Source organism: Scomber scombrus, chromosome 10 (assembly GCF_963691925.1).
Source record: "Scomber scombrus chromosome 10, fScoSco1.1, whole genome shotgun sequence".
In the NCBI taxonomy this organism is placed as follows: domain Eukaryota; kingdom Metazoa; phylum Chordata; class Actinopteri; order Scombriformes; family Scombridae; genus Scomber; species Scomber scombrus.
This window is the reverse complement of record NC_084979.1, coordinates 15,290,905-15,317,601: the sequence shown is the minus strand read 5'-3', so window position 1 is coordinate 15,317,601 and position 26,697 is coordinate 15,290,905. Positions and strand designations below refer to the sequence as shown.

At 39.0% G+C, this 26,697-nt stretch overlaps 3 protein-coding genes across 3 annotated transcripts; 1 reads left to right on the top strand and 2 right to left on the bottom strand.

Annotated features, from left to right (window-relative positions):
- Positions 1–1,354: 1,354 nt before the first annotated feature.
- Positions 1,355–10,912, bottom strand: LOC133987634 (SLIT-ROBO Rho GTPase-activating protein 3-like). Its single transcript, XM_062427079.1, has 22 exons — positions 10,834–10,912; positions 8,200–8,283; positions 7,794–7,965; positions 7,507–7,669; positions 7,234–7,296; positions 7,023–7,148; positions 6,803–6,931; positions 6,359–6,580; positions 6,168–6,269; positions 5,531–5,710; positions 5,255–5,339; positions 4,996–5,023; positions 4,740–4,839; positions 4,554–4,614; positions 4,252–4,329; positions 4,001–4,129; positions 3,810–3,915; positions 3,217–3,444; positions 3,076–3,131; positions 2,763–2,994; positions 2,624–2,669; positions 1,355–2,095 (listed from the first exon to the last, which is right to left on the bottom strand). Exons 2-22 carry the CDS (start codon positions 8,258–8,260, stop codon positions 1,952–1,954), a joined length of 2,511 nt encoding a protein of 836 aa, XP_062283063.1. The 5' UTR covers positions 8,261–8,283; positions 10,834–10,912; the 3' UTR covers positions 1,355–1,951.
- Positions 10,913–12,417: 1,505 nt separating this feature from the next.
- naa10 (N-alpha-acetyltransferase 10, NatA catalytic subuni) lies at positions 12,418–14,718 on the bottom strand. The gene is made up of 8 exons (XM_062426895.1): positions 14,546–14,718; positions 14,294–14,392; positions 14,113–14,171; positions 13,979–14,024; positions 13,750–13,865; positions 13,581–13,625; positions 13,110–13,194; positions 12,418–12,964 (listed from the first exon to the last, which is right to left on the bottom strand). The coding sequence occupies exons 1-8, from the start codon at positions 14,564–14,566 to the stop codon at positions 12,782–12,784; spliced, it is 654 nt and encodes a 217-aa protein (XP_062282879.1). The 5' UTR covers positions 14,567–14,718; the 3' UTR covers positions 12,418–12,781.
- A 3,292-nt stretch (positions 14,719–18,010) lies between these two features.
- zgc:158263 (ceramide kinase family protein) lies at positions 18,011–25,588 on the top strand. The gene is made up of 13 exons (XM_062427766.1): positions 18,011–18,140; positions 19,473–19,568; positions 19,790–19,927; positions 20,032–20,160; positions 21,280–21,343; positions 21,454–21,599; positions 21,687–21,761; positions 21,881–22,033; positions 22,286–22,391; positions 23,997–24,103; positions 24,700–24,896; positions 24,982–25,286; positions 25,464–25,588. The coding sequence occupies exons 1-13, from the start codon at positions 18,017–18,019 to the stop codon at positions 25,555–25,557; spliced, it is 1,734 nt and encodes a 577-aa protein (XP_062283750.1). The 5' UTR covers positions 18,011–18,016; the 3' UTR covers positions 25,558–25,588.
- Positions 25,589–26,697: the final 1,109 nt, after the last annotated feature.

Sequence of the window (26,697 nt, the reverse complement as noted above, 5' to 3'; positions counted from 1 at the left end):
TATTTTTTAAAAAACCAGACACTTCTTAAAATTCTAGTTTACAACAACACCCATAAATCTGATTGACAACTGTAGATTTTATTTATGGAAAATAACCATATAATTCCATTAGCAGCACAATTAATTTCAGAGTCTCAAAAAAGCGCAAAAAACTACAAATAACAGAGAGAGAGAAAAAAAATAAAAAATCATAATCATAATCATAATCATAATGTTGTTGATTAAAAATAAACAATTGTTGTCATTGTTACACTCTTTCAATTGATCTCTACTAATTGAAATTAAGCTTTGTCATAAGATCAATAAGGAAGATCTCTATAATCACACTCTGTCTTTAAATACCAAGGGTAAACATTACTATTTCTCTCCATTTTGTTTCTCATTCACTTCCACTTTCCAACACTGTCAAAATCCCTTCATTCTCACTTCTGACATCACCACAACTGATCAATGATCTTTTTAGGTGCGTTCCTCTAGCCAATTAAACTAGTGCTGATCTTCCAATATCATTGCAATTCTGGTCTCCATTATTTGTAATTAATTTTATTTACAAATGTTTAAGTTTATTCAAAAATGTAATTTTTCAAAGAAATTACTAACATTTTCCTTCATGATTACTCTTATTTTTTGAACTCTCTAAAGTATCACGAAACATCAAGCACCATATCACTGATGACTACATGATTCCTCTCTAAATATGGTTTTAGTTTGAGTTTGAAATGATCCCAGTCATGACCCTTTTTGAGTTCTGTGTTTGAGAAGTTCCACATGTTGACTGCACAAACAGAAAAAGCCATCTGAGTACAGATTTATGAAAGAGCCCCTTACAATTCCTAGTATGGCTTTCAGTTATCTGACAGTTATGGGTTTCATGGCTCACTGTCAGTTACCTAACAGTCATACTTTGCAGATTCAGATATAATATTAAAAATATGATCATCTCATAAAATATGTCGCATTAAACTGCCCAGCCCAATAATCTCAGTCTCAACCAGCTTTTAAAGTATTAAAGTGCTTTTTACACATTTATGCAACAGCACAGATGTAACTAATGCTGACAGACTGAAGAGTTAGATAAACTTACTGGAATACAGAGCTGTCCCTGTGGAGCCATCATTGTATTTTTCTCCAATAACAAGTCAAAATGTGTAATGTGTGGAAAAAGGTATTTTGCCAAAATTTCTTGAAATGACATTCTTTTTAACAACCCCATTTCATATTTTTAGTTTGTGTAATACAATCCGTTTTTGATTCTGTTATAACAATATTTTTTTTAAAAGCCTACCTATAATGAAGACCTAAATAAATTTAAGGTAAGTTCCTCACCCATGTTTTGCAAAAACAAAAAGAAAGCTTTCAGAATAGACAAAATATTTATTTGGCATGTTGCCTAGATATACAGTTTAAAACAAGTATTTAATATATACAAATCCCTTGCAGCAACAGTATTCACAGTATTCTTATCAACTTTGTGCATCCATCTCAGTTTGGTAAACAGACATTTGAAGAAGCGTGGATATGTGCTCCTATGTAGATGTGCAGTGCTGACTTAAAGTCACTGAGAAAAATTGGCCTTAACTGGAAATAGTTGAATATATCAACTACTACACAGATGAAGATATTCATAAGTCATAACCACATCCAAATATACACAAGTAAAGCAGTGCATTTCAAGTAGGTTTCCACATGATACTGCACATCTGCAGTCACAATGGGGTTCTGCTGTACAAAACACGAATGAAAGAGCCTCTGAGTATCGAGCCACACTGAAGAGATGCCCAAACCAATCACAGGGGCCACAGAGTAGTGACTATGGGTCAGTAATCTTATTTTCTAGAAATAGATGTGTTGAAAGCCGCTGTCAGGGCACATCACCCTACACCTCAGTGTTCATTTGTATCATCTATTGATGCCTGTCCCCTCAGTCCATTGGATTTGCCACTTTGAACATTCATACTCTCCCCCTGCGTCCATCCTGCTTTCCTTTCCTTTGGAGAGCTTGGGCAGAGGGAGAGGAGGCGGTGGAGGAGGGCTCTTGCTGTGTTTGCTGCGTGACGAGCTCCTTGAAGACTGAGTCCATCTGGCGATAGACCTCCTGTAAGATGAAATAAACAATGTTGATGGGAGAGAAAAAGACAAAACCGTCTTTGTTCTCTGCATTGCCTTCAGCTCAAGAACTTCTGATTTTGTTATAATAATCACTTTTATAATGGTTTATCATTGATATCTAATGCTTTCCTTTGTAGATCAGTTATAAGCCATCAGTTAAAACACTTTTTTGGCTTATGTCATCCTTCTTTTGAGCTTTCAGGTAATTAGACAGATCAGTCCATTGTCCCACCTTGTCCCCCAGTGCTACAGAGCATCTAGACCAAATCTATTTATTAGCAACGTACTAAAATTTACAGCTACACTCTTGATGTGTTGTGGTAAAAAAAAAAAATGTTATTAATAAATTAAATATTGTAGGTGATTGACTATTTTCTGCTGATGGCTCCTTAGAACATGGTAAACCCATGACCCTTTATTAATAGACCATTAGTAAATCATTTAATTACCTATTAGTTACAACTTACTGCACATGTTGCCACTACTCTAAAATCAAATGAGAAAGAAGACAGACCTTGTCTACTTTTGCAGTTTCCTCAGAGGATAAGTGATCCTGACACCTGTATGCAGAAAAGACAAACACATTTTATATTTATTTCTTCACGTAAACATGACAACTCAGATGTAAACGTGCGACATTCAGTGGTACTCACTCTCTGCGCACATAGCCAGGAGAGTGGCCCCGTCGTGGCTTGCTCTGTGGCCCCAAAGGAATCTGGAGCATTAACTTTCCCGCTGAAGTGATGCTGCCCCCTATTGGTCCCCCTGTCAACTTGTTATGGTCAATGGAACTGCTGCTGTTGGCTCTTGGACGCTCTGCCTTTTTCTGTGGAAGTGCTGCAGACGAGCTGGTGCATTGGTCAGCTGAGGATCCCATTTCCACTTCTGTTTGCGCATCACATTGAAATTGTTTATTTTTCAGAGACACCATCACAGAAAAAAACTAATACAAGCATTTAAACTCACCATCTTTACTATGAGAGCACTCAGCATCCCCATCTCCTTCATCGATGATAGGCTCGCTGTGATGAAAACATAGTTACATAATCAGTCTATTATACACTTTGTGAATGTTGTGTGCATGCATGTGAACATCTTTTCTCTTACCAATCATCCTGTTCCAGTGTCATGCACATCTCGTACACAGGGCCTTGTACTTCACTCTGGCTGGGGAAGATGCTTTCATGCTGAAGGATAATGTCCTTCACCAGGGCATTGATCTGAGGCTGCAGGGTGACAACATCATCATCTTGGGCCCCTCTTACCAGACTTGGGCCAAAACACACTGCCAAGTTGTAAGGCTGCATCATGTTCTCATCACTGTACTGAGACACACTAGAGACAGGGAGCAGAAAGAGAAAAGAAAATAGAATGAAGCAATACAAAAGTACAAAAAAGATGACGTTGAGAGGCATATAGAGGGAACTTCTCCAAAATATTTAATATTACACTATTGAAACTGTAGTTGTTTTGTATGTTTATGTTATTTAATACAATAGTAGTATAAATAAAATGTGAAAAATACATCACACTTCTGGCAGATCAAATGTGTATAAGACATTAATAGAACAAAACATTTTTAATGTTTGGCCCCATTAACTCCTTTCCAGAGAGACACATTTTGATTTGACTGATACAGACAATTCTTTTTGCCTATAGATATACTGAACAGTGACGGCTGCATGAGCTACAATACTCACTGATGAAGGAATGCAAAGAGGTATCTCATGACAATGATGACTGGCTCTGGGAAAGAAGAGATGACCATTTTGAGCTGAGCAGCTCTCTCTGACTCGTTCTTTATTTCTGAGAAAAGGTGATGAAAGACATGGGCTTGCGTTGTTCATTATTGGCCACACTCACATTTCAACACATACACCAACACACTCACGGGCAGATTCAAGGAGTTGGCTGGTGCTGTCGATGGGGAAGAGTGGACTCTCCAGACCTCTAAAATAGAGTTTCAGCACTCCGGCAACAGAGTCCAGGTCATATCTCTGCTCACCCAGGGGGTCTTCTCCTGCAATGAAGCCCACAGCACACTGCCCCACATTATTCATGCTCCACAGTATGGGGAGCTACTTTAATGTTACATACCTGACATGTCAATACAAAAAAATAAAAAAAAACACACAGGTCTACCTTGCTCAAATGCATCCCTCAAATTGTTGACCACCATCTGAGACCCTGGCACCCTAAATATCCCCTCATGGTGGAGACCTGATGGACAGACAGATTATTGCAAGTTATCAATATGTAAAATAAGTCAAAACATTTAGATTCAATTCAAATATATATTTAAAGCCACTATGAGTTGAATTGTTCACATTAAAGCATCTATTTATTCTGCAGCACTTATAGAGTCCACACAGAGATTTTAAGTCACATGTTTACCTTAAATATGTCTTACATAGACCTCTCAGTCTTCAGCCTTGAATACTTACCATTAAGGTTGATAAAGCGAATGCAACTTTCCACAACAATTGGAATCTGTTGTCCTGAAGCCTGAAAGAAATACATTTAATGATGAATTTTCAAAAGCAAAGAGTCAAAAAACAAAAAAACTACTGATTATGCAGATCAACAGAAAAGTCTGAAAGAGGAAATGGTGAGATCATGATGGTAGTTACCTGTATGAAAGACAGCATGTCTCCATTGAAAAGTTTGTGATTGTGTATCAAATTGGAACTTGAGTGATTTTTCCTGACACGCATAGACTTTCCATTAAGCCTGCAGAGCAAGATACCACACCATGAACACACAGTTTACTCTGTTACACAGTTTACTTTGTTACAATTGTGTAACTTCTACAGAGTTTCCACAGTAAACATTATGTCTTGTAATGATTATATATACTATAAGACCTCATTAAATATTCATCCCTACCTTGGCTGATGTTCAGCTGACGCTTCAGCTAGGAAGATGGGGAAAAAAAAGGGGGGGGGGGGGGGGGATTAGAACAATCTTACCAGAAAACCAGTGAGAAGAAATGAGAAATGCATTAAAATGATTAAAAAGTTAATACTTTACTTACAGTTAAAAAAAGGAACAACAATTTATTGGTAATGGCAATGCATTAGTTCCTATATAACACTTCAATTCAGCATTTTGCCTTTCGCTGTTGTGAGAAATACAGAAGTGATACCTTTTTCAACAGCCACTTTAAGCAGGTCATGCTTGGCTTGCAGTTTAGCCACCAGAGAGCTGCCAACAAGGTACTCTTTTACTCTCTGTAAAATAACACAAGTTGTTACCATGCTGTTGACATCATTGTCTGTGGTTCTTATCATCACCATCATCAGTGTCAACCAAACCCTCATTGTCAAACCAAAAAAAACACATCTTAACCACCAACTGCATATTATCAAACACCTTCCAAAACTGTGCCATTCCTGGTCTATTACTTTAAAAACAGACTCACAGTGAAGTAGAGGTTTTCTATTTCCAGCAGGTTGGCCCTGCGACGGGCCACAGTGGCCTTGACTGCCAGGTTCTCAGTGCTGCCCTCTTGAGATGAACTGCTGCCGCTGCTGGGTTCCAGATCATCGTCACTAATACCCTCCAGCAGGTTGGACTGGGCTGCTGACATACTCTTAGTGGCCTGTGTGGCAGAGACAACAACTGGTACTGACATGCAGCTGAATTGGCTGGGTGATCAGGTCAGAATATGGATGACTCAGATGTTCAGTCTGACTCTGTACTAACTGGCATTTTGATGATGATGTGTAAAATACCAGTGTCAGAAAATATTTCAAGTTTCAAGCTTTCAATCTGATTATTGAGCTGAGTTTGAGTTGAGGTTTAGTGTTTTTGTCTATGTGCGTTTTAATGATTAGGACGATTTCTAGCAGCAGTTACTGACCAATAAGTGTAAATTACTTCTAATAGATTCTGTAAGTGCTGTGTGAATGTGCTACGGTGCTTCTTTCCATATTTCCTTCAACTCAAGATACACAGGTCCATCCTTTGGAATCACACAACATAACATGAGTAGATACAGTAGAGCCATAAAGAAAGTGATAAGGAGGGTTTAAATGGGTTGTGTGAACTTGCTTTACCTCCTCGGTTTCCTGGATGATTGCCTTTAGCCTGGTTTGTATCTGTTTGAATCTGGTTTCCAGGTCACATATCATCTCACAATCTGCACTAACTTCAGAAACCTAAGAGACACAAGAGGTGATGCCCAACAGCTAAGAAATGCACACACTTACTAAAAGGTGTTTACACAAAAACACACACATGCACACACCTGGTCTCCATCATGAGGCTGATAAGGGAAGCGAAGGGGCATACAGAAGGTGTTGTAGTGGTCCTGCAGCAGGGTGTCTCTGTCCCGGCTCTGGTCCAGTTCTGACACAGACCCTTCGAGCTGCTGCAGTCCTGTGCTCAGGTTCTGCTGGGCCCGCCACCGACTGGACAGGTAGGCCTGCATCACCCGGCCCAGAGAGACGTGGTACCCTTCATCTGCACACTGAGGGTGACATAGAAATCTCAATATCACCCGTTTCATGTGGCTACTTTCAGATAATCATGTCTTCCTTAAACACAAACTTTTAGGTGATATGGCTGGCATTACAGGTCTGACATTACACTAAGATTCAGCATCTAAAACTATACTTAGTGTTTGATTATGTTCAAAGGAAAAGACAGCGCACACACACACACACACAGGGGTGTGAACTGATACACTTACATCAATAAGAGTTGAGATGTCCTGGAGGTAGTACTTATTCATGGAAGCATTTGCCGCAGCCAGGTTTAGGAGATATTCATTTCGGGCCTTGCTGCACTTCAGGTATATATCTTGGACTTTAACTTGTCTCTGTAACACAGAAACAATCACCAATAAGAGGTGAAACAGACATACATAGACATTTATGAACATAAGTCTACATAAAAGGGTATTTATTTACTTTTTCTATCAACCTCTCCAGTTTTTTGGCACTCTGCTTCTGTTTTTCTTCCTGTTTCTCTGCCTCCTTTAGCTTCACTTCTGCACACACATAGTCTGAGTGGTACTGGTAGTATGTCCGCCATCCCTGCACAGACACATACAGCAATACTTTTTCTTTGTTTCTTTAAAAAAAACTTAATAATGTTTTGGGCAATTGGGTTCTCACTTACAGTCTGTAGCTCAGTGGTAACCTTGAGGAGTCCATCTTGTAGCTGAGTACAGATGTCTTTACTCTAGAGTGGAGACAAAACAACAGTGCGAGTGAGTGAGAACACAGTGAGCCACTTTTTTTTAATGGGTAGAAAGGGAAGAACTGGAAAGACAAGTGGTAGCTTCGTTTGGATCAGGTGAGCTACAGTGTGCAAGCACAGACTTGTCAATCCTTCCAAATGCATAATGACAGGCTAGGTTTGTGGCTTATGGGTCAGTGCTTGCATCAGTACCTTCTTGGCAAGACGTTGTGTGTACTCCAGGCAGTTTGTGAGGGGTTGGATGAGGAAGTTGCTGCAGCTCTCACTCAGTCCATTGTGGTCCTTACTTTCTTGACGAGTCTGGGAAAGCAGAGCCAGCCAGACCTGGGACACGGTGTGACTACTGGGTTCTTTTCTGAGAATATGTAGTGAAGAAAAGGAAGAGAAACAGGGACAAATATTTGGCAAGATTCGAGGAAAGCGCAAATGAACTGTGTGTTAATATTATAAGCCCTATCAAAAGGCACTATCACTTTTACCTTTTGATTCTGGAAGTAAACCTTTCTGCAAGTTTTTCCAGTGAGCGGGAGTATTCGCTTTCAATCTCGCCCCTTCGCCGGAGGTAGTCTGTTAGATCCTGCAGCTGCTGGCTCTTCTGCTCAAGTTGCAAGTCCAACACTTTCAGCTGATCTACAAGTTGGCAACGCACTTCTGAAAAAGAATGAAAGAGTTGGGGGTGGGGGAGATAAGGAGTTACAGACGATGCAACGAGAAACAAACACGTACAAGAGAATATGACTCATTGTGAAAGTGTTGCTGTAGGTGAGAAACTGATTTTTTTTTCACAATAAAAAAGAACACGTGAAGATGGTGTGTGGTCAAGAGGTGGGGTCGATGTTAGAAGGTTACACATAATGTTCTTTCCTTTCACATAATTATTTTTACCTTTGATTTGTGTGTCGTAGTCCACTGTACCAACCTTTCTGAGTTTTACATGGGAAGTCATTGTTGCTCCAACTGGGTGGAATTCTGTATAAACAAAGTGATTATTTTATCATCCAACCATGTAGTGTGAAATACCAGCCGCTCTGTTCCTTTTACCTCTCTTTCAAAAATCATATTTTATACTGGTATTCTGATCTTATTTGCTAACAAAGTCTGACAAAAAAAGGCCTATGATCCACTGTTGCCCTCAAGCATGCATTTCTACCAACAATGACACTCTTCATGCTGAAACACCGCCTGCACAGACCAAGCAAACTTCCTCCTGCTACAGAAAGAGCCAAGACAGCGCGTTCATCTTACTGTAACACATCTCTTGAAACGGGTGCCCCTCTGCTGTGCTCTGCTGAACGACAGACAACTGGAAAACCAGTTGGCATGTGCTGTCTGCTGCACCAGTAAAGCTGCAGAATTGCATATGGAGCGAAAATAGCTCTAGCAACATCTCAGCTGCCCTAAAAATAGGGACGAACCGTGAGGCATAACAACCCTGTGGGGATGTATGCTCAAGACTAAAGGTGGTTTTACTAATGCTATTTAAGTTGCACTTCAATCGGTTCAGTACGATTAAAGTATATTCTGTGTACTCAAAAATAAAACAGCGACCACAGCTGCTTTCGACATCAACTTTTACAGTTGATTTCCCGCAACTTGGACCACTGAAAATCTTCATAGAAAATGTAATCTAGTTTGACATTAAGAACTGAGGCAAGTTGATCTGACTGAGACTAAGCTTAAGACAGGATAAATGTCAAAATTAAAAAGGATAGATTTACAGTTTGTCAAGTCTGTCCTAAAACAACAGTCAGGCTGAGTCAGATGCTCAAATTAACACTGCAACGTGTTTTTCTAACTATAATCATTCCTCCTGTTCATACTGTCCATGAAGAGATCCCTCCATAATGCACTCTGAATGAGGGACAAAATCTACAGTCCTGCTTCTGTGTAAAAGTATATTTAAAAGTTTATTTGAAGCTAATGTGAGGCTGGCAGCTGTTCAGGCAGTCAGGTTGCTGAACAGCTGAGGCAACCATATGCACTTTGTTGTTATCGTGTACGGTATATTGTGTTTACATGTATACATATGAATGTACCGTGTACATAGCCTATATTGGTCTGTAGTGTTTTTTGCTGTTTTGGGGTGGTGTGTCCTTTGTGTTACAGCAGAGAGAGCCAAAGCACAAATAACCCATTATGTTTTTATTACACGTGACAATAAAGATTAACTTGTGTCCTCCATTTGAATAAGTCAAATCAAATCAGTATCTTTGAAAGTTTCTGTCTTTCTAGTGCCAGATTCTCTCTTTCTGTTACAATCCTTCGGCTGCAGCTGAACAGGAAGGAACAGGAACACAGTTGAGACACAGAAGGAAATTCTTACTAAAACGACTAACTGTGGAAGATATCCACTTTATTTGACTTAGTCAGACGACCAAAGCCTCATACTATTTTCAGATAAACTTTCAAATACTTCTTTGCTCAGTCTCTGGCTTGTTTTTCTTATCCAATCTCTTACACTGTAAACACACTTGGAGCTAATGGTCAATGGTCAAACGAGGAATGATTACAGCGAGCAAACCTTGTTTCAGTTTTCATTCAGACACCTGATTTTCAAGACGGACTTGAAAATCTGTGAATCTATCCTTTAAGAGTCTTCACGGAAAACTTTATCTAAGAGACTTTGATTGATTTCTTGTTGAATAATAGGAAATAATACCAATACACATGATCTTGGCCTATTCCCAGCATACTAAAGATGAAATGGTGCCAAAGAGAGTATGACTGGAGTACCTCAATGCATGACATTGTCATTTAAAACACCCAATCATGACAGGTCTTTGACAAGTTGAGAATCAACTGCTAAGTCACTGATGTCTGCAGGATATCATTTAGAGTGTATCAGAAAGGGGAAGAGTACGTTTTTTTCTTGCCGGCTTATAACCTTATGTACACACTCTCTCTCTCTCTGCCTTAACTTCTCCTTTCTTCAGAAGCCAAACACCTCTCATCAGCACTCTTTAACTTAAAAGTGCAGTCATCACTTTTTCCAACTGAAACATTTACCAACTGACCTGCTAAAATGAGTCCGCTGTGTTACAGCAAACCCAAAACTCCCTTTAAAAAGGGGAGAGACTCATTTTTCCAGTCTATGTCACCCTTTTCCATGAGCCCTTCCATTCTTTCTCTGTGTGATCAGCAGTGAATCATCACCTCCTGTCGTCACAATCTGCTGCAATGTTTTATTAAAGCTAATCTTTAACCCCATTGCAACTAGGTTTACAGTTGCTATTAAAGGAATGCTGCGCGTTTCACTCTAAGTTTTCACAAGTACCAACACATAGATGCTGCCTCAACTACTCAACGGATTGGCCGGAGGGCTATGTCTGCAGCCAATAACAACATAATTGTAATAATCAAGTGGAACTATCCTTCATAACACCCTTAACATGCAAACAAAAACATATTTATTAGACCTAACCTGGCAAAGTTTCCTATTTGGGTGAGACATATCTGTAAACAAAAATCAATAAAAGTTTAATGCATGCAGTAAAAAGAAAAAGAAAAAAAGAGCCCTACCTGATGAAGAGCAGTCCTGACTTGTTTCTTCTCCGAGCTGAGGCGACTAAATAATGCCAGTTAATAGCACAGAAAGCTCTCAACTGTTTCACCTCCCCCTCACATTGGACACGGATGGGTGTGGGTGGAGCAGAAATCATCTCTCTGACTCTCTCTCTCACACACACACATACACACGCTCACACATACAATTTGAGGCATCTGTGTGTGATTGTGCAAGTGTGACAACTGAAAACCTCTCTGAGTCAAGTCTTTCCTTTCTCTTTCATGCTTCCTACTGAGCTCCACAGCAGATTTTCAGTTCAATCAAACACCAGCTGTTTTCACTGATTAGACCTTCCTTACTGGTTATTCATAGGCTACTGAGTGAAATCAGCTGCTACAGTGTTCAGTTGCAGAATCAACAACAACAACAACAACAACAACAATAAAAAACAAACTAGAATAATCAGGGTCCTGTTGGCACAAGACAAGGCAATCTACTTACATGCTCTATGATGAGTACTTTATGGCTACTAATCATGGAAACTCCTCATGTCACGTTCAACTGTTAAAAACCTACTTGATTAAAGAAAATAATCACCACTAGCTTTCACACATAAGTTGAAAAAAATAGCCTGAGCCTGCTCGCTCAAGACTTGTTTTGAACGTAGGCAGTGTTGTTGGCCTCTGTCACATAAAGGTGATGAGTGTTAGATGGCATGGAGGTGTGAAACTGAGCTACTGCAAATTTGTGACAAACATTTTTCTGTAAAGGTCAGTGTGCAAAAGTTGCTCTTATCTATCATGTACTTCTCTCTCACTGCTGTTTCCTTCCTCTAATAGACAATGTGATGATGTTGCATACTCAACCTAAAATTAACTAAGATAACCCCTCTTAATCAGTTTAACAAAGGACATCTTCATTAAAGGGCTGTGATGTACTATTAATGTTTTCATTTTGAAGCTATGTCAAAACCATGAAACATCCCCTGACGTTATTTAATGTAATGTCCTTTTTAACTTTTGAGGTCAGATATTTGTCAACTTTATGTTGCGTAACATGTTTGTGACATAACCCAAAATGTTGCATTATCATTAAGATCATATAGGTTTTTTTGTTTTATAACAAAATGTGGCAATCATGGTGAAAATGGTCATGGTCAGTGTGCAATGTGTTTCAGAGAGCTCTCACAGACAGTGTACATTTTTATGCTTCCACTGGGAGTCGCCAAAGTTAGACCTTTTCAAAAAAAAACTTCACATGCAAAATACTTTTCTTTTTTTTTACACAGCCAATGGGAAAATGTGTTATGGCTCCTGTGTAACCTCTTTACTTGCTGTGTAGATGGTCTTCCTGTACAAAGTCAAACAATGAGTTTAGATATTTCTCCCAATAACGACTGTTATCAGACTGTAACATATGTTTATAACTATGAAGCAAATGATTGACTTCAACCTTTTACTCACTTTTTATAAACCAAACAACTGATTAATTAGTCGTGAAAAAATTTGACAAATTAACTGACAATGAAAATAATTGTTAGTTGCAGCCCTACAACAGCTTCTGTGGTCGCTTACTGAAATAAGTGCAATACCAAGAAGTTTTATTTGAAAGATTTATTTGCAGCAAATCTGTTAAATAGTTAAGAGACCGGATTGTGACAAATTGAAAGCACAGGTTGTTTTCAATACTGTAACTCTCCCAATTTTGGGCCACTTTTGCTAATGCCGAAAGCAGTCCAATAAAAACTTTAGATAACACCCTGATTCATGTCATTATCCAAGACTCTTTGCTCATCATCACTGCAGTGAAAAGCGAGACTTGAGAAAAAAAACGTGATGGAGAGATATCATGGGAATGGCTTTGATGCAAAGATAGTCACAGTTTGTAAAGCCAGAGATATTGTCAAATACAGATAAAAAGAGGAAGTGGGGAGTGAATTTAAAAATGTCTAGAACTGCAGGGTCATTGTGAATCAGAGGAAGAATCTTTAACGTCTGTGCTTTCGGTTGCTTCGCTGACTTCACTCAGCTCTTTGCTCTCTCCTCCGCTGTCTCTCTCACTCTCTCTCTCCTGGTCGCCAGACCCTGACGGGCTCTGGCCAGACGGTGCTTCTTGACCCGAAACACGCACGCCAGGCTTTCTTAGCTGTAGGACACAAAGACAGAAATATGACATATAGAATCTGCTCATTTGAGTTCAGTAGTGCTAGCTGTGCCCACAAGGAGCTGGTGAAAAGCATGTCAAAGGAGGGCCATTATGAGTTGCCATGGTGAATAAAGATGGAAACTACCTCATCAGCCATGTGGGCCAGGTCTCTCTTCATGGCGTATGCATCCTCCCCATCTGCATAGTACTTAGGCTCTACCTCACTTATCCTGTGGAAGAACAACAAAACACATCAGTTACAGTCAGTGCAAATACCACTGCCAGGGCAGAAGCTGGAGGCTTTCCAACCTAAAATTCATAGAAATTACAATTGTACAGTTAATTGGACAAATGAAATATGGCAAGAACAAATAATTGAATCATTTGTTTTTAGTATCTGGTGCTGTTGAGAGAACTTGTATTATCTGCAATAAACTAATATGGGGAAACATTCTTTAGTTAATATTCAACTCATATTATTGGTCTAAATCACTTCATGATGTCAGTGTTTCTGAAAATCCCAGGAATGGCCGTGCTACCTGTACAACAATATCCATAGTAGTAAATACATTTCAAATAAAAATACAGAATTAAAGGTGGCACATAAAAAACTTACTGGAATTTGAGTGTGTTTGAGTACAGGTGCAGGGCTGCCCGGTTGCTGCAGTAGGGAGAAAAAGTATACACATATAGTCAGAATATGACCACATTTTGTAAAACATGCAAGAATGTATCTGAACCAAACAAAGACACCAAGTGCACGGCGAGTCGACTGCGCACTGTACCTTTTGCGAACATGAAGCGAGACATATTTAGCATTGAAGTTTTCTATCATGGCCCGGCTGGCCTGATCCATCAGCTTCTGAGCCAGACCCAGACGTCTGTGGGAGCGTTTCACTGCCTAGAAGGCACAGAGTAGGGTTTTTGTGTTGCTCGATACAAGCCAACAACAATACTGTTTATGTGATAACAGTACTAGAAGGGATGTATGAAACGTCTCTTGCCCAGACTCACCAGGGATGTGATGTGTCCATGGGGTACATCATCTGGATCCTCCTCCCTAAAAAGGAAATCAAAGTAAGTCTTTGGAACCCATAATAATTTGCTCAAGTGATGTCAGTTTGAGAAATATAATCCCAGGTACTCACATCTTTGCCAGCACATATCCCACTATTTTGCCATTTTCGTCTTCTGCAATGTATGAGAGCTGAAACGAAAAACATCAGATGATGTGTGTCAAACAGACAACCTTAAACACTGTAAAATGAATGGGTAGGAGGTGTGGTTTTAGCAGAAACGGCAGAAATGAAAAAGACCACAGTGACTGACCTGAGGCCAGGACAGTCCGTGATAGAAATAGTATTTCATCTGGTAGTTTTCTGGAAGACAGAGCAGGTTACAGTGCTGCATGTTCATGAGGTCCTCCGGCTGCAGTGAAAAAAAAGAAACAAATGACAAATGAATGGCACGATGCTAAAGTCACAATCGGCGATATGTAGCTAACGTGTAGGCTGCAGTAACTAGCTTAGCAAACAGTTAGTAGCCACAGCATGGCAGACGAGAGTATTTCAATTAACTTACCCTGGCGTTTCGTATATTCATCTTGTTAACTTTATCGGTACCGGGATTGTGGAAACTGTAATCAACTATACTACAAGGATCAATCAGTTCATAATAATTAGGCTGTAAGGTTTGAACAGCTCGTCTCGCTAGCTAGCTAAGTCGACTTGTTAGCAGGGAAGGGAGGGGAGGAAGGAGCGTGCCACAATAACGAAGCGTATTTCCGGTGTCAGTGTGCATCGGGCCTTTAAGGTAATGGTGGCTAAGCCTTTCAAGTGGCATACAAACGTTCCATGAATCACTTTTATTTTGAAGAATGAGAAGAATCCGGATACTACGCTGTAGATTATCGCTAATTTATTTACTTTTGCTACATACAGTTCAAGCCAGGCTGGGTCTAGGCCAGTGGTCCTCAAAGTGGAGTCTCGGGACCCCCCTAGGGGTAAATGAGGATGCTCTAGGGGATCCCCAGTAAAAAGGACAATCATTTATTTTCACTATAATTCATCCACAAAGACTTAGGCCTGATTTGTGCCAGTTCAGGGGTCCATGACTATCTAGGAAATTTCTAGACCCTAAGGGGCCCCAAAAGCCCCAGACCCACTCCATGTCTACTATTTGGAAGAGACTGGAAAGAAATAAAAACTATTTTCTTTTATCCAAAGGAGAAGAAGAATAAGTAGTAGTAGTAGTAGTAGTAGTAGAAGAAGAAGAAGAAGAAGAAGAAGAAGAAGAAGAAGAAGAAGAAGAAGAAGAAGAAGTTACTTTATAAACATAAGCTACTGCAAACAACCATGGATATATTACACACAGTGAATAGAATATAAAATGAATGCTGAAAAACTGTAAAATGAATGGTAGTTATACACATTGTAAACAACCATGAATGAAACTGCACACCACCTTGCAACATAATCTAGTTGTAAATCCTTAATTATATAATTATTTTAGTTTAAGTCTCCCTCCACTTTTTCTCTTTGTTCCTTCAGTTAGATGTTTGAGCTTTACTGTGCAATTTGACACCAGAAGACTTTCACACTCATCTGCTAAAGTGGAAAGTTTCTCTGAACTCACTGAAAATCCAGTTTTAAGAGGTGGGGGCTACAAGCAGGTTTTGCGACATCACAACTAGTTTGGAAGCCAATCCTGGTCCAGTATTCAATTTACACAAGTTTTATGTGTAAGCACAAACACTGAACATTAACTTTACAGTGAAGTAGGAGACATTTGCATATTTAAAGAATATGGATTTTTTTAATGTGGGAAAGGAGTAGAGGTTTTAGTGTGGTAATAATACTTTTTTGTTTAAAATCATATCAGACATACATTATTGTTCCAAAGAGAGTATTTTATAGTCTTAATACACATCTATGGGGAATCTTTAAGCTATCTTGCTTCATATTTCTTAATACAGTTGTTCACACGCAGAAAACTCTGGGCATGGCAGCAGTCCATTATTGCAGCACAGGAGCAGAACATACAGTAAGCATATAGCTATTGGTGGGGACTTGGAGTAGACATGATATACACAATGTACAGAGGGTGAGATTGAAGTCAATAGAAGCAAATTCAGTTTAATCCAGTAATGATGTGTCACAAGCAGAAGTACTGCAGCTCCTATGAAAACCTGCACTGATGTTATAATGCAGAACTAGAGTTGTTTTAAGTCTTTAGGGTAAGTCCAATTTAAATGACATTCCTTCTGTTCATACTGACTATTAGAAGATCTCTTCAATACACTTACAATGTAAATGATGGGGGACAAAACCACAGTCCTCCTGTGTAAAAATGTTTTTAGAAATGTATCTGAAGCTATGAACCTTCAGCCATTCAAATGAGTAGAATCAAATGGAAATCTTTCAACATCTTTCGAAATAAGTAACATTCTGTTACTTATTTCCACCAAAGCTCAATAGGGAAACACTGTTCAAAGAGGGAATATGATGCTTAAAAGACGTGAAAATGTGGCAGATATCCACTTAATATGACTAATTCACTTTACTAAAGCCTCACTTAAGCTTTAGATCAACTTTTTAATTCATTTTTGCACAAAAGACTGTATGATTACAGCAAACCTCTTTCAGTGTTCACATGGACACCTGGCTGTTGTTTTAAGACAGACTATCTAATCTAATGAAATCTAACTTTAAGAGATTTTATCAAGTCAAAGTTAGAGACTTGAATGTTTTTAAGAGTCATATCTCAAAGAAAGTCAAGTGTCACAAAAGTCCAGTCCAAGTCAAGTGTTAAGTCAACTGAAATGTACTTGAGCCCAGAAACTTCTATTCCCTCATTACAGCACAAGCATCACATATTAAACACATTAAAAACTCTCTCAATTTGCTATAATTTGACAACCCCTTATTCAGTACCTTGCAACTTCAAATTAGAAGATAACATATAGGCTTCCAGGAAATTTGGTAAATTAGGGTGGGATGGGATTATTGGTTCTTTGTCGCCTTTTCACCCTGTTTTAAAAAAATAACTTTGAATAAGAATTTATGTCTTAATATATTCCATAAAAAACAAGAACATAGAACATCTCCCTCTCACCCATTGAAAACGTAGTTTATCAATATGCAAATATTGTTCATCTAAAAAGCATAACTGCTGAACACAAGATGTCTCCTACTTCACTGAGAAGTCCATTCAGTTTCCACATCACACTCTTGTAAATTACATACTGGACCAGGACTGGTTAGTCACAAATCACGCTAGTAAGTAGTACACACCTCAAATTTTGTTTTCAGGTAACACAAAGAAACTTCATACTTTCAGCAGAGGGGTGTGTCAAACTTTGCAACCCATGCATCCAAGTGAAGTTACAATAAGTTAACACATTTTTGAGTGGAGTTGGACTATAATATCACTGGTGCTATGCTTTTCACCTGAATGTGGAGTGTACACCTGTATTTCACATCCTGTGGCTTTAAATGTGTTGAAATGCATCCGCTTTTCACAAGTTTGTTTGGTATTTTAAAGGACTCACTTTACCGGTTATATCACCCCATGGTAATTATTATTAGTTTACTCTGACATGATCCAATCCAATTCCTTCAACAACCCCATCAGGACTTGAGTTAAACAACTACATTCCCTGAATACTCACAGTAATTGGCCAATGTTTTAGTTAGCCTGCTTCAGGTAAACCAATGGCATCCAATCAGCAAGTCAACATGCAAATCAAGCAGGTGTCAGTAGGGAGGGACTGTGGAGGAAACGGATTGTTTTTTTGGACAATAACACTCGTGTGCCAGGCGCTGTCTTCAGCATTTCACAAACGTCCTAAATAGGCCTACGTCTTTTGATAATGTGTTCACCCAGAGGAAGATTAGCTATCAGATAGGGAGTCTGTTGACTGATGGCGATGTCAGATTGTCAGCCTGCTGCTATTTCTTAGAGATGAGAGTTTTATGTAAAAAATGTGACTCTTGAAGTTTTGGCAGTGTTTTTGGAGAAACGGGAAAGAGCGACAACGACGTGGTTTTCCAGATGGAGACCGACTTGAGACTGGAGTCCAGTTTGTGGGTCGGGAATAAAAGGTACCGGGCGCTGCTGACTGGCTGGCATTTCCAATGGACCGAGGTAGATAAGAAGAATCGAGATAAGAAAACAAGTAGGTGGCATTTACACTCCAACATATCAGTGGAGTTATAATATCGCTCAAAAAGGAATATTACACGTAGTTTTATTATGCAGATCACGTATTTGCATGTTTGAATAACAATCAAATAACACAATTATAATGTATGCACACACAAGGAAATATTTTATTGCAGTCACCTTGTTTAAAGCCAGAACCTGTTTCCTATTTGCTCTGAACCAGCATAATGAAAAACAAGAATTAGAAGTAACCTAGGAAACACCATGAACAACAACAACATACATGCAGTTGTGGACTATTACAATGAAATGAGGGAGTGCTTTAATAACAACTACCTGCAGAGAACATGAAGAACAAGTTGAACAGCACGGACATGAAACACAACCTGCTGAGACTGTACTGAAAACACATGGAGCCCTCTCACACACCTCCTGGGGCAAAGTTATTTCATAGGGGTTGTCCTTAATCTGCTGTTGTCACATCAACACCACAATCACCACGGTGCCATACTACATCTCTCTCTCTTTCTGTCGCCATCACACACTTATCCACAGAAAGGGAAGTGAAGAATGAAAAGCAAAAACAGTCAGTTTTTAGGACGTCTGTGTATGTGTGTGTGTCTTTGGGATAATGATCGCCTGTGTCCCTTTTTAAAAAAAATGTAATGACAGTACATTTTATACTGTAATTGTCTTTGACATGTGTTGAAATGCACCAGCAGCATAAAAGTTGACCCAAAGAGAACACAAATAGTTCAGAACAAGACATGTTGACTCATCATACAAGATCTGCAACTGGCAATTATTTTAATTATTGATTAATCTGGTTAATATTTTCTCTGTTAAAATGTCTATAAAATATCAGAAAATGGTGAAAAAAGCCTGTGAGAACAGGTCAAGGTGATGTCTTCAAATGTCAGTGAATTATAGTGTGTTAAGCAGACAAAAGCAAGTTTTTCAAGTTTTCCATGTGTGACACCTCAAATCCTTACGACTGAAACAGCAGAAATCTTTTTTTTTTCCTTTTTTTTGGCATTTTCCTAAAATAACTGACAGTAGTCGTCTATTGATTTTCTGTTGATTGACAAATTGATTGGTCTACTAATCATTGCGGCTCTATATCATACAGAAGTTTAACTTATATCAAGGATGATGTCCCAACTCCGTATCCTGTAAGAGAGCCCTACCACTGGAACAGTTAAATGGGACACACTCATTTTTAATTTACATCTGTGCTGTGAGTTCTGTAATCAGTAAACATGTCTGATGTGAGGACAGTCCATGGTCTTTCCAGTGGTTAAAATATTCTGTTCAGTTTACGCTCTGTGTGTGTGTGTGATTAAAGTATCAGTGCCTGTGTCAGAGGTGGTCGGAGTGGACGAGGGACAGGTGGAGATCTTGCCCCAGAAGTCGACTGAGGACACAGACAAAGACTTCACAGGTAGGTTCACCACAGAAGCTCTAGGGTATCACAAACTGAAGGCCGTAAGCAACGCTAAAATAAATAAGAACTGCTTATCTTTTGCTGTTGAGGTTATAATGAGATATGAATAATTTACATACAAGTGCACAGCACACTGGCCTTACATTTAATCAAATGTGTGCCTGTTATCTCCACATTGTAACAGTTAACACGTGGTTTCCATCATCATCCCTCACCAGTTTTTTATGTGAAGCGTAGCAGCAGTGGGGGCTTGCATGGCTTGCTATGGAGATTGGGCCGGATCCAGTTCAGCTGCCCCAGTCGGGTCCTCAGAGACCAGTGGACGCAACACCTAAGAACTGCTCTAAAAACTCACAGTAAGTATTGACAATAAGACAAAGCAGTCAGGTGATATCACAATACATTTTAATAAGTTTTGCTGACTTTCAACAAACTGTCCTGTTTCTATTGTATCTTTCAGGTCCTGTGCGCCCCCACAGATTGTTGGTGTTTATCAACCCTTTTGGAGGGAAGAAGAAAGGAAGACAGATCTACCATTCTTTGGTCGCACCTCTGTTTGAGCTGGCCGGCATCAGTTCTCATGTGATAGGTAAGAAACAACAAAACTATGCAATACTGTATTAAAATTACTAGTCACTAATTCAGATGCTTAAAGCTCTTCTAAGTGAAGCATTATGTCCAGTAGTGGAAAGTAACTAGTGCATTTACTCCAGTACTGTACTCAAGTACACATTTCATGCACTTGTACTTTACTTGAGTATTTCCATTTTATGCTACTCTGCTCCACTACATTTCACAGGGAATAATTGTACTTTTTACTACATTTATTTACCCCTTATAGTTGTTAGTTTCTTTTCAGCTGAAGATTTTACATAAAATTGTAATTTTAAATATTAACTGTTGCTTAAATTGTCTGTCCATTTCTTCCTTAAATACTTGTTATGCACTTTAGGCTGCAGTAGTGCATGGAAAGTCCTATATAAAGCATTGCTATTATCAGTATAAAAACATATGATACACTTATGTAATATGATGCAGTACCATTACTATTAACCTACCAAAATATCTAAAATTGGCTCCACATTGATGAACATCATTAATATGCTATTGCACTTGTATGCACTTGTATTTATTAGTGAGAAAACAAACAGTACAATATATTATAATAATAAACACTTTAAAAGAAGCCTACACACTTCAACAACATTTTGCTGATAATAATTGCATACTTTTACTTCAGTAACATTTTGAATTCAGTACTTCTACTTGTAATGGAGTATTTTTAGACTACGGTATTTCTGCTTTTATTTAAGTGAAGGATCTGAATACTTCATGTAACCACTTAACCACTGGTTAAGTCAGACAGATGCCTTAGTCAAGATTCAAGATTCAAGAACTTTTTTTAGCCATTTGTGCTTGCACACATAGGAATTTTTGTGCGGTTGTTCAGAGTCAAGACAAAAATTTAAAAAGACAAGAAGGACACATTCATAAAACACATACACATACTAAAAAAGTGCATAAAAACCCTGTGTAAGGGAAAAATTAGGAAGACAATATAAATAAATATAATAAATTAAATATGATATAATGTGAGGTAGTTCATATTGTTTTGGCCAAGAGTCTTACTGTGGCAGGGAAGAAGCTGTTATTTAATGAAAAAGAAAAGATTAATGATATTGATTTGAATCATAACTTTTTTGTTTAGTAACTGAGCGGGCAAATCATGCCAGAGACCACCTCTTGAAGAAAGACCTGACAGGCTTTGATGGGTAAGAGAGATCAGCACCCGTGTAAACACTGTGGTGTGAGAGCATTGTAACTCCTAAACTTGCAGAGAGATGCTTTCATAACAGAAGCCCTTGTGTTATGTTTACAACAGTGTGGTGTGTGTGGGCGGGGATGGCATGTTCAGCGAAATACTTCATGGTTTGATTGGGCGGACACAACAAGAGGCCGGCCTTTGTGAGAATGATCCCTCTGTGACTTTGCAGCCTTGTCCGCTTCATATTGGCATCATCCCTGCAGGTAATGACACTATAAGCAAGTATTCATGAGCTGATGGAGTCTGATTTACAGCTGTGACATACACATCCGGTTATATTGTGTCTGCAGGTTCTACAGACTGTGTGTGTTATGCCACAGTGGGAGTGATTGACCCTGTTACTTCAGCTTTGCACATTATCATCGGTGAGGAAGGATCTTCATAAAAATAATCCTTTAATCAACATTTGCTCTTTTTTGGAAATCAACCACCTAAAATACCTGAACAATTTTGTTACCCTCTCATTTCCCAAAATACCTTGCAGGAGATTCTCAGCCTTTGGATGTGTGCTCAGTACATCACACCGCTGCTCTTGTGCGATACTCTGTGTCTCTGTTGGGTTATGGCTTCTATGGAGACGTACTGGCTGAAAGTGAAAAACACCGCTGGATGGGACCTCTCAGATATGACTATGCAGGTTTGCACTGATGATTCATTTAGAGAAAAAAAATGACTTATGATTATTTACAACACATTCTGTGAGATTCTCTATGTTTATATTTAGCTTGAAGATAAAAAATTTACCTGGAAACTGTCACTGATAAGACTGTGACTAAGAACAAGAACTTTGTGAAACATGCTTTGTTTTAAAGCTTTTTATATATATGTTATACCTCTAATGTTGTTAATTTTAGCATTTCTAAATGTCTAATTGCTCTCCTTTGTCAAGGCACAATGGTGTATCTGAGCAACAGAAGCTATGCAGGCATAGTTCAGTATCTACCAGCAGACCCGCTGCTCTCCAGCCCCAGAGACAAAACACGCTGCCTCTCAGGGTAAAACACCAACTACTATACACTACATAAAGAAGGGAGTATACACAGTACAATTAAAAGCACAAAAAAATAACAATAAAAGAAAATCAACCTGTGCACACTATTGATCACACTCCTAAATTTTGTGACGTGGTGATATTTTAACACCAATAAATGTAGGCTACTAATGATCTGGAAGTGCAATCTATTGTGCAGACTTCTCTATTTTCATAAGGACTTTGTCAAGCACTTAGTATTCATTGTTAACACATGACTTCTTCTGTGCATTTCCTGTATCACAGAGAATAACTGTTCATTACTTTACTTTTTCTATGACTGTCACTAAGCTACGTGAGGTAAACCAGAACTCCCCTAAACAACACAACCACAGTGATGTTTTATGTCATGTCTTTTCCCAAGTCCCAGTTTTTTAAAGCCCCTGAGGCTTTTAGATTTGCCAAAGTGACTCAGCCCTGATAATAAGAGTACAATGTGGGAAGAAGCCCATAGTTTTGTAACATATGAGCTTCTAGAAATGATGAATACTTAAAACAACAGTGAGGTGCCCAAAGGAACATTGAAACCAGTTTTTCCTGCAATGAACTTGCTGACCATCCGAAAATTCCTTTGTTATGTGCTTACAGTGTAAGTAATGGGGGTGAAAATCCACCACCAACCCTCTTTTTGTGCAAAAATGTATGTAAGTTTATCACAAGCTAATTTTAAACTGCAATTGAGTCAAATCAAGTAAATATCTTTTAACGTTACAATCTTTTTAGTGAAGTTAATTTATTTATAGAGCACAATTAAAAATGACACATGTTAACCAAAGTGCTTGTTAAAGCCAAAGTCCCTGTTTTTGTTACCTTTCTTCCACCACAGCTCAACAGGGAAACAGTGTCCTAAACAAAAAAACAAAGCGGGAAAAGACAAGTAAATGTGAAAAGAAAAGTAAATGTGGCAGATATCCACTTGACAGGACTAATTCAGACTGCTGAAGCACCATATAAGTTTTAGATAAACTTTTAAATGCATTTTTGCACAAAATGACTGCGTGGACACACTGTGGATTTTCGGCCCCCATTACTTACATTGAAAGCACATGTAAGTGATCTTCTAAAAGCCAGTATTAACAGGGGGAATTACAGGACTACAGCGAGGAAAACCTCTTTCAGTGTTCATATGGACATCTGACTGTTGTTTTAAGACAGACTTGAAAAACTGTGAACCTATCCTTTAACCTTGTGAATCTTAAACGATTTTAATGAGAAAGAGAGAAAGTGTCCCTGGGAGAAGCATCATTATTATTAAAGTACCCATGTAATGGTTCAAATTCACTGCTTGTGACACCGTAACTGCTACCACCCGCAGTAAGGACTCAGGTGTTGGGTGCACCTTAAGGAGGGTAGGAACCATAGACTCTATATAAGAAACCATGGCATGAGGAACTTGATCTAGATGAAAGATGAGCCTTGGTCTCCCGTTAGAGCGTACAATGCCTCATGGAGCTTGTTATTTCACAGACTTCCAAGCAGAGTGAAAACGCTTTGTGTTGCTTGTGTGTGTGTGTGTGTGTGTGTGTGTGTGTGTGTGTGTGTGTGTGTGTGTGTATGTGCGTGTTTTCAGGTGCAGTGTGTGCTCCAAAAGCACAGGAAGACTTTTCCCCCACCCTTCAGATTCAGGCTCCTTGTACAGCTCCCACTTCAGCCAGTTCAGTAATGACTCTGAAGAAGGTAATCACATATACACACATGGAAGTCCTGGGTTTGTGTTTTGCATATTTTATCTAATTTACTACAAATCATGTAAACTTTACTGCAGCGGTTTTGGTTTATGATCCCTTAAAATTAAGTTTAGTTGCTGGCCCTTGCCTTTTTGATTCAGTTGTACAATCTATAGTGGGAGAAATTATCCATTGCTTTACAAAAAAGTCAAAAAACATAAAACAAAACAACTTTAATAACAGAAAAATAATCTTCTGCTTCCCAGGATTCCCTGCTTTACAGTAGTGCTCAGCATTTTCTAGCAGATTACATCTGCCTTACAGGCAGATATTTATTTCAGTGTGTTAACAACTTGCAGAGGTGTCAAAATCACTTGTAGTAGGCAATGGATCATATGTCATATCATAAAATAATGTAGTTGAAAGCACAAAGTGATGTAACATTTTTGCTAAAAAATTAGTCAATCAGAAGTCAAACAACACACTCAGAAATCCAAAAATATACAGTTTATAGTTTGTTTCGAGCAATGCAGTGTGTATGGTGGTCAAAAACACGCAGGCATTTTGTTGTTTTTTTAGTGTAGCATCTTCTCTCTGTCTCTTCAGGTGAATGGGTGAGTGTGGAAGGCAGGTTCAGGTGTGTGTCCCTCACTTGTATGTCAAGCTCATGTCCCAAGAGTCCTCTTGGCCTCTCTCCCTCTGCTCACCTGGCTGATGGAACAGGGGATCTCATCCTGGTATGGGACACTCACCCGCTGGGCTTCCTCAAGTTCCTCTACAGGCACACGAGCACACAAGACCAGGTATGTGCACATTCACATAATAAAGCAAGGCTAGACTAGCATGTTTAGAAGCTGCTTAACCCAAACTCTCTGACACTTTTCTTAGTTTGACCTGCCATTTGTGGAGGTCCACCGTGTGAAGGCTGTCCGTTTTTCTCTCCCTGCTGGCAAAGAGGAGGAAGCGTTTGAAGAGACTGGTGGGTTAGATGAAGAAGAGAGAACACATGTTGAGACTATTAGCAGGAATGGATCTCAACAGCAGCTGACAGAGAGAAGCATGGGGCAGGAAATAGCAAACGAGCAGAAATCAGCGACCCCCTTCCTGTGTGGTCTGTGCTGCAGCAAGGCTCCTGCTGCATCAGTGTGGAATTGCGATGGAGAGATTCTGCCATTCACCAATATAATTTCCAGGTAAGAGGGGACAACCATGCATGCTGTGTTTTTGGTCACCTTATATTGTATTTTCCTCTTGTGCTTATAAAATTAACTGCAACTCAACTCAGTCATATACTTACTAATACAAAAAAAAGAAGCAGGGATGATTATTTCCTATAGCAGCACTGTTTTGATAGTATTCCCTCCTCTCAGGATTCATGGCCAGTTGGTGCGTTTGTATGCCAGGGGCATCGAAGATGGAGCCACCATGCACAGCTGCAGTGAGGAAAACTGTGAAAGGGCATGAATATCACACATACAGTATATAGTATGTAGTATAGTAGCATCACCTCAGTCTTGGATTATGAGAGAAAAGAGACAATGGAAAGGACTGTTTTGCAAGGCTAATTTTTGAACTGTAGGATTAGCCAGCCAGCCTCACAGTCTGTCATTGCCAAAAACTTCCTAATATTTCAAGTACTTTTACAGGTTTTAGAAATACTATTTATTCTTGGACATGTGTGTTTGTTGACTGCTTCTTAAAAGAAAAAAAAGAAAATACTTTTTACACTTAGCTCTGTGCAGGTTTTTCTACAGAAACAACTTATCCCACCTGATACTGTAAACGGCCTGTAAACTTTATTTATGTTCACTTGAGCTTCCATAGAATATAATCATGACCCTGACTCCTTTTATGCTTATTGTTCACAACAATAATTCAGCAAATGCAATTTGTCTTTGAATCTAAATTAAGAACAGCAACAATTTCCTTTTCTTATACTGGTGGCTTATGAGATAATGAAACCTTTTGAACATCTTTACTACAGCTTCCCATACCACACAAAGTATGACATTATTATTGCATACGGTAAAAATCAAACAACACATGAAAAAACAAATACAATAATCCCAGAGGGGAAGTTGTTGTTTAAACCGGTTTGTTTTTGCTTTACTTCCCACGGCCCTCTGAATACTGGCAATGGTCTGTTTAGTGTATATGAATTTGTGTGCATGGGTGTGTGTTCGTAGATAGGAGTTCCCCTGCTAGGCCACAATCCTGGTAGAAAAAGACATAGGTGACAGGAAACAACATCAGTCGGGTGTGGTTAGTTGATTGATATCTACCAAATTTTAAAGCAAACTGTAGTCAAAACTCGCTCATGCATTGTGAGAGATCAACTGTTACAAAATGCAATATTCATGTGGTGTTTAGCAATTTTGATTTGTAAATGGTTTAAAACACCTACCTGGAGGTCGCTCTTAACAGAAGTAGGACATTTAAACGTCCCCTGTGACTGACTGTTGACAATACCAGACCAACAGGCCCTGCTTGTATAAATATTATTTGGTGTAGTAGTTTTGTGTGCCTCTCGTTTAGTGTCATCATGGTTTAATGATGACAGTAAACACTGGCCTGCTGATTGTAGAGAATAAGCGTATTTTCTTA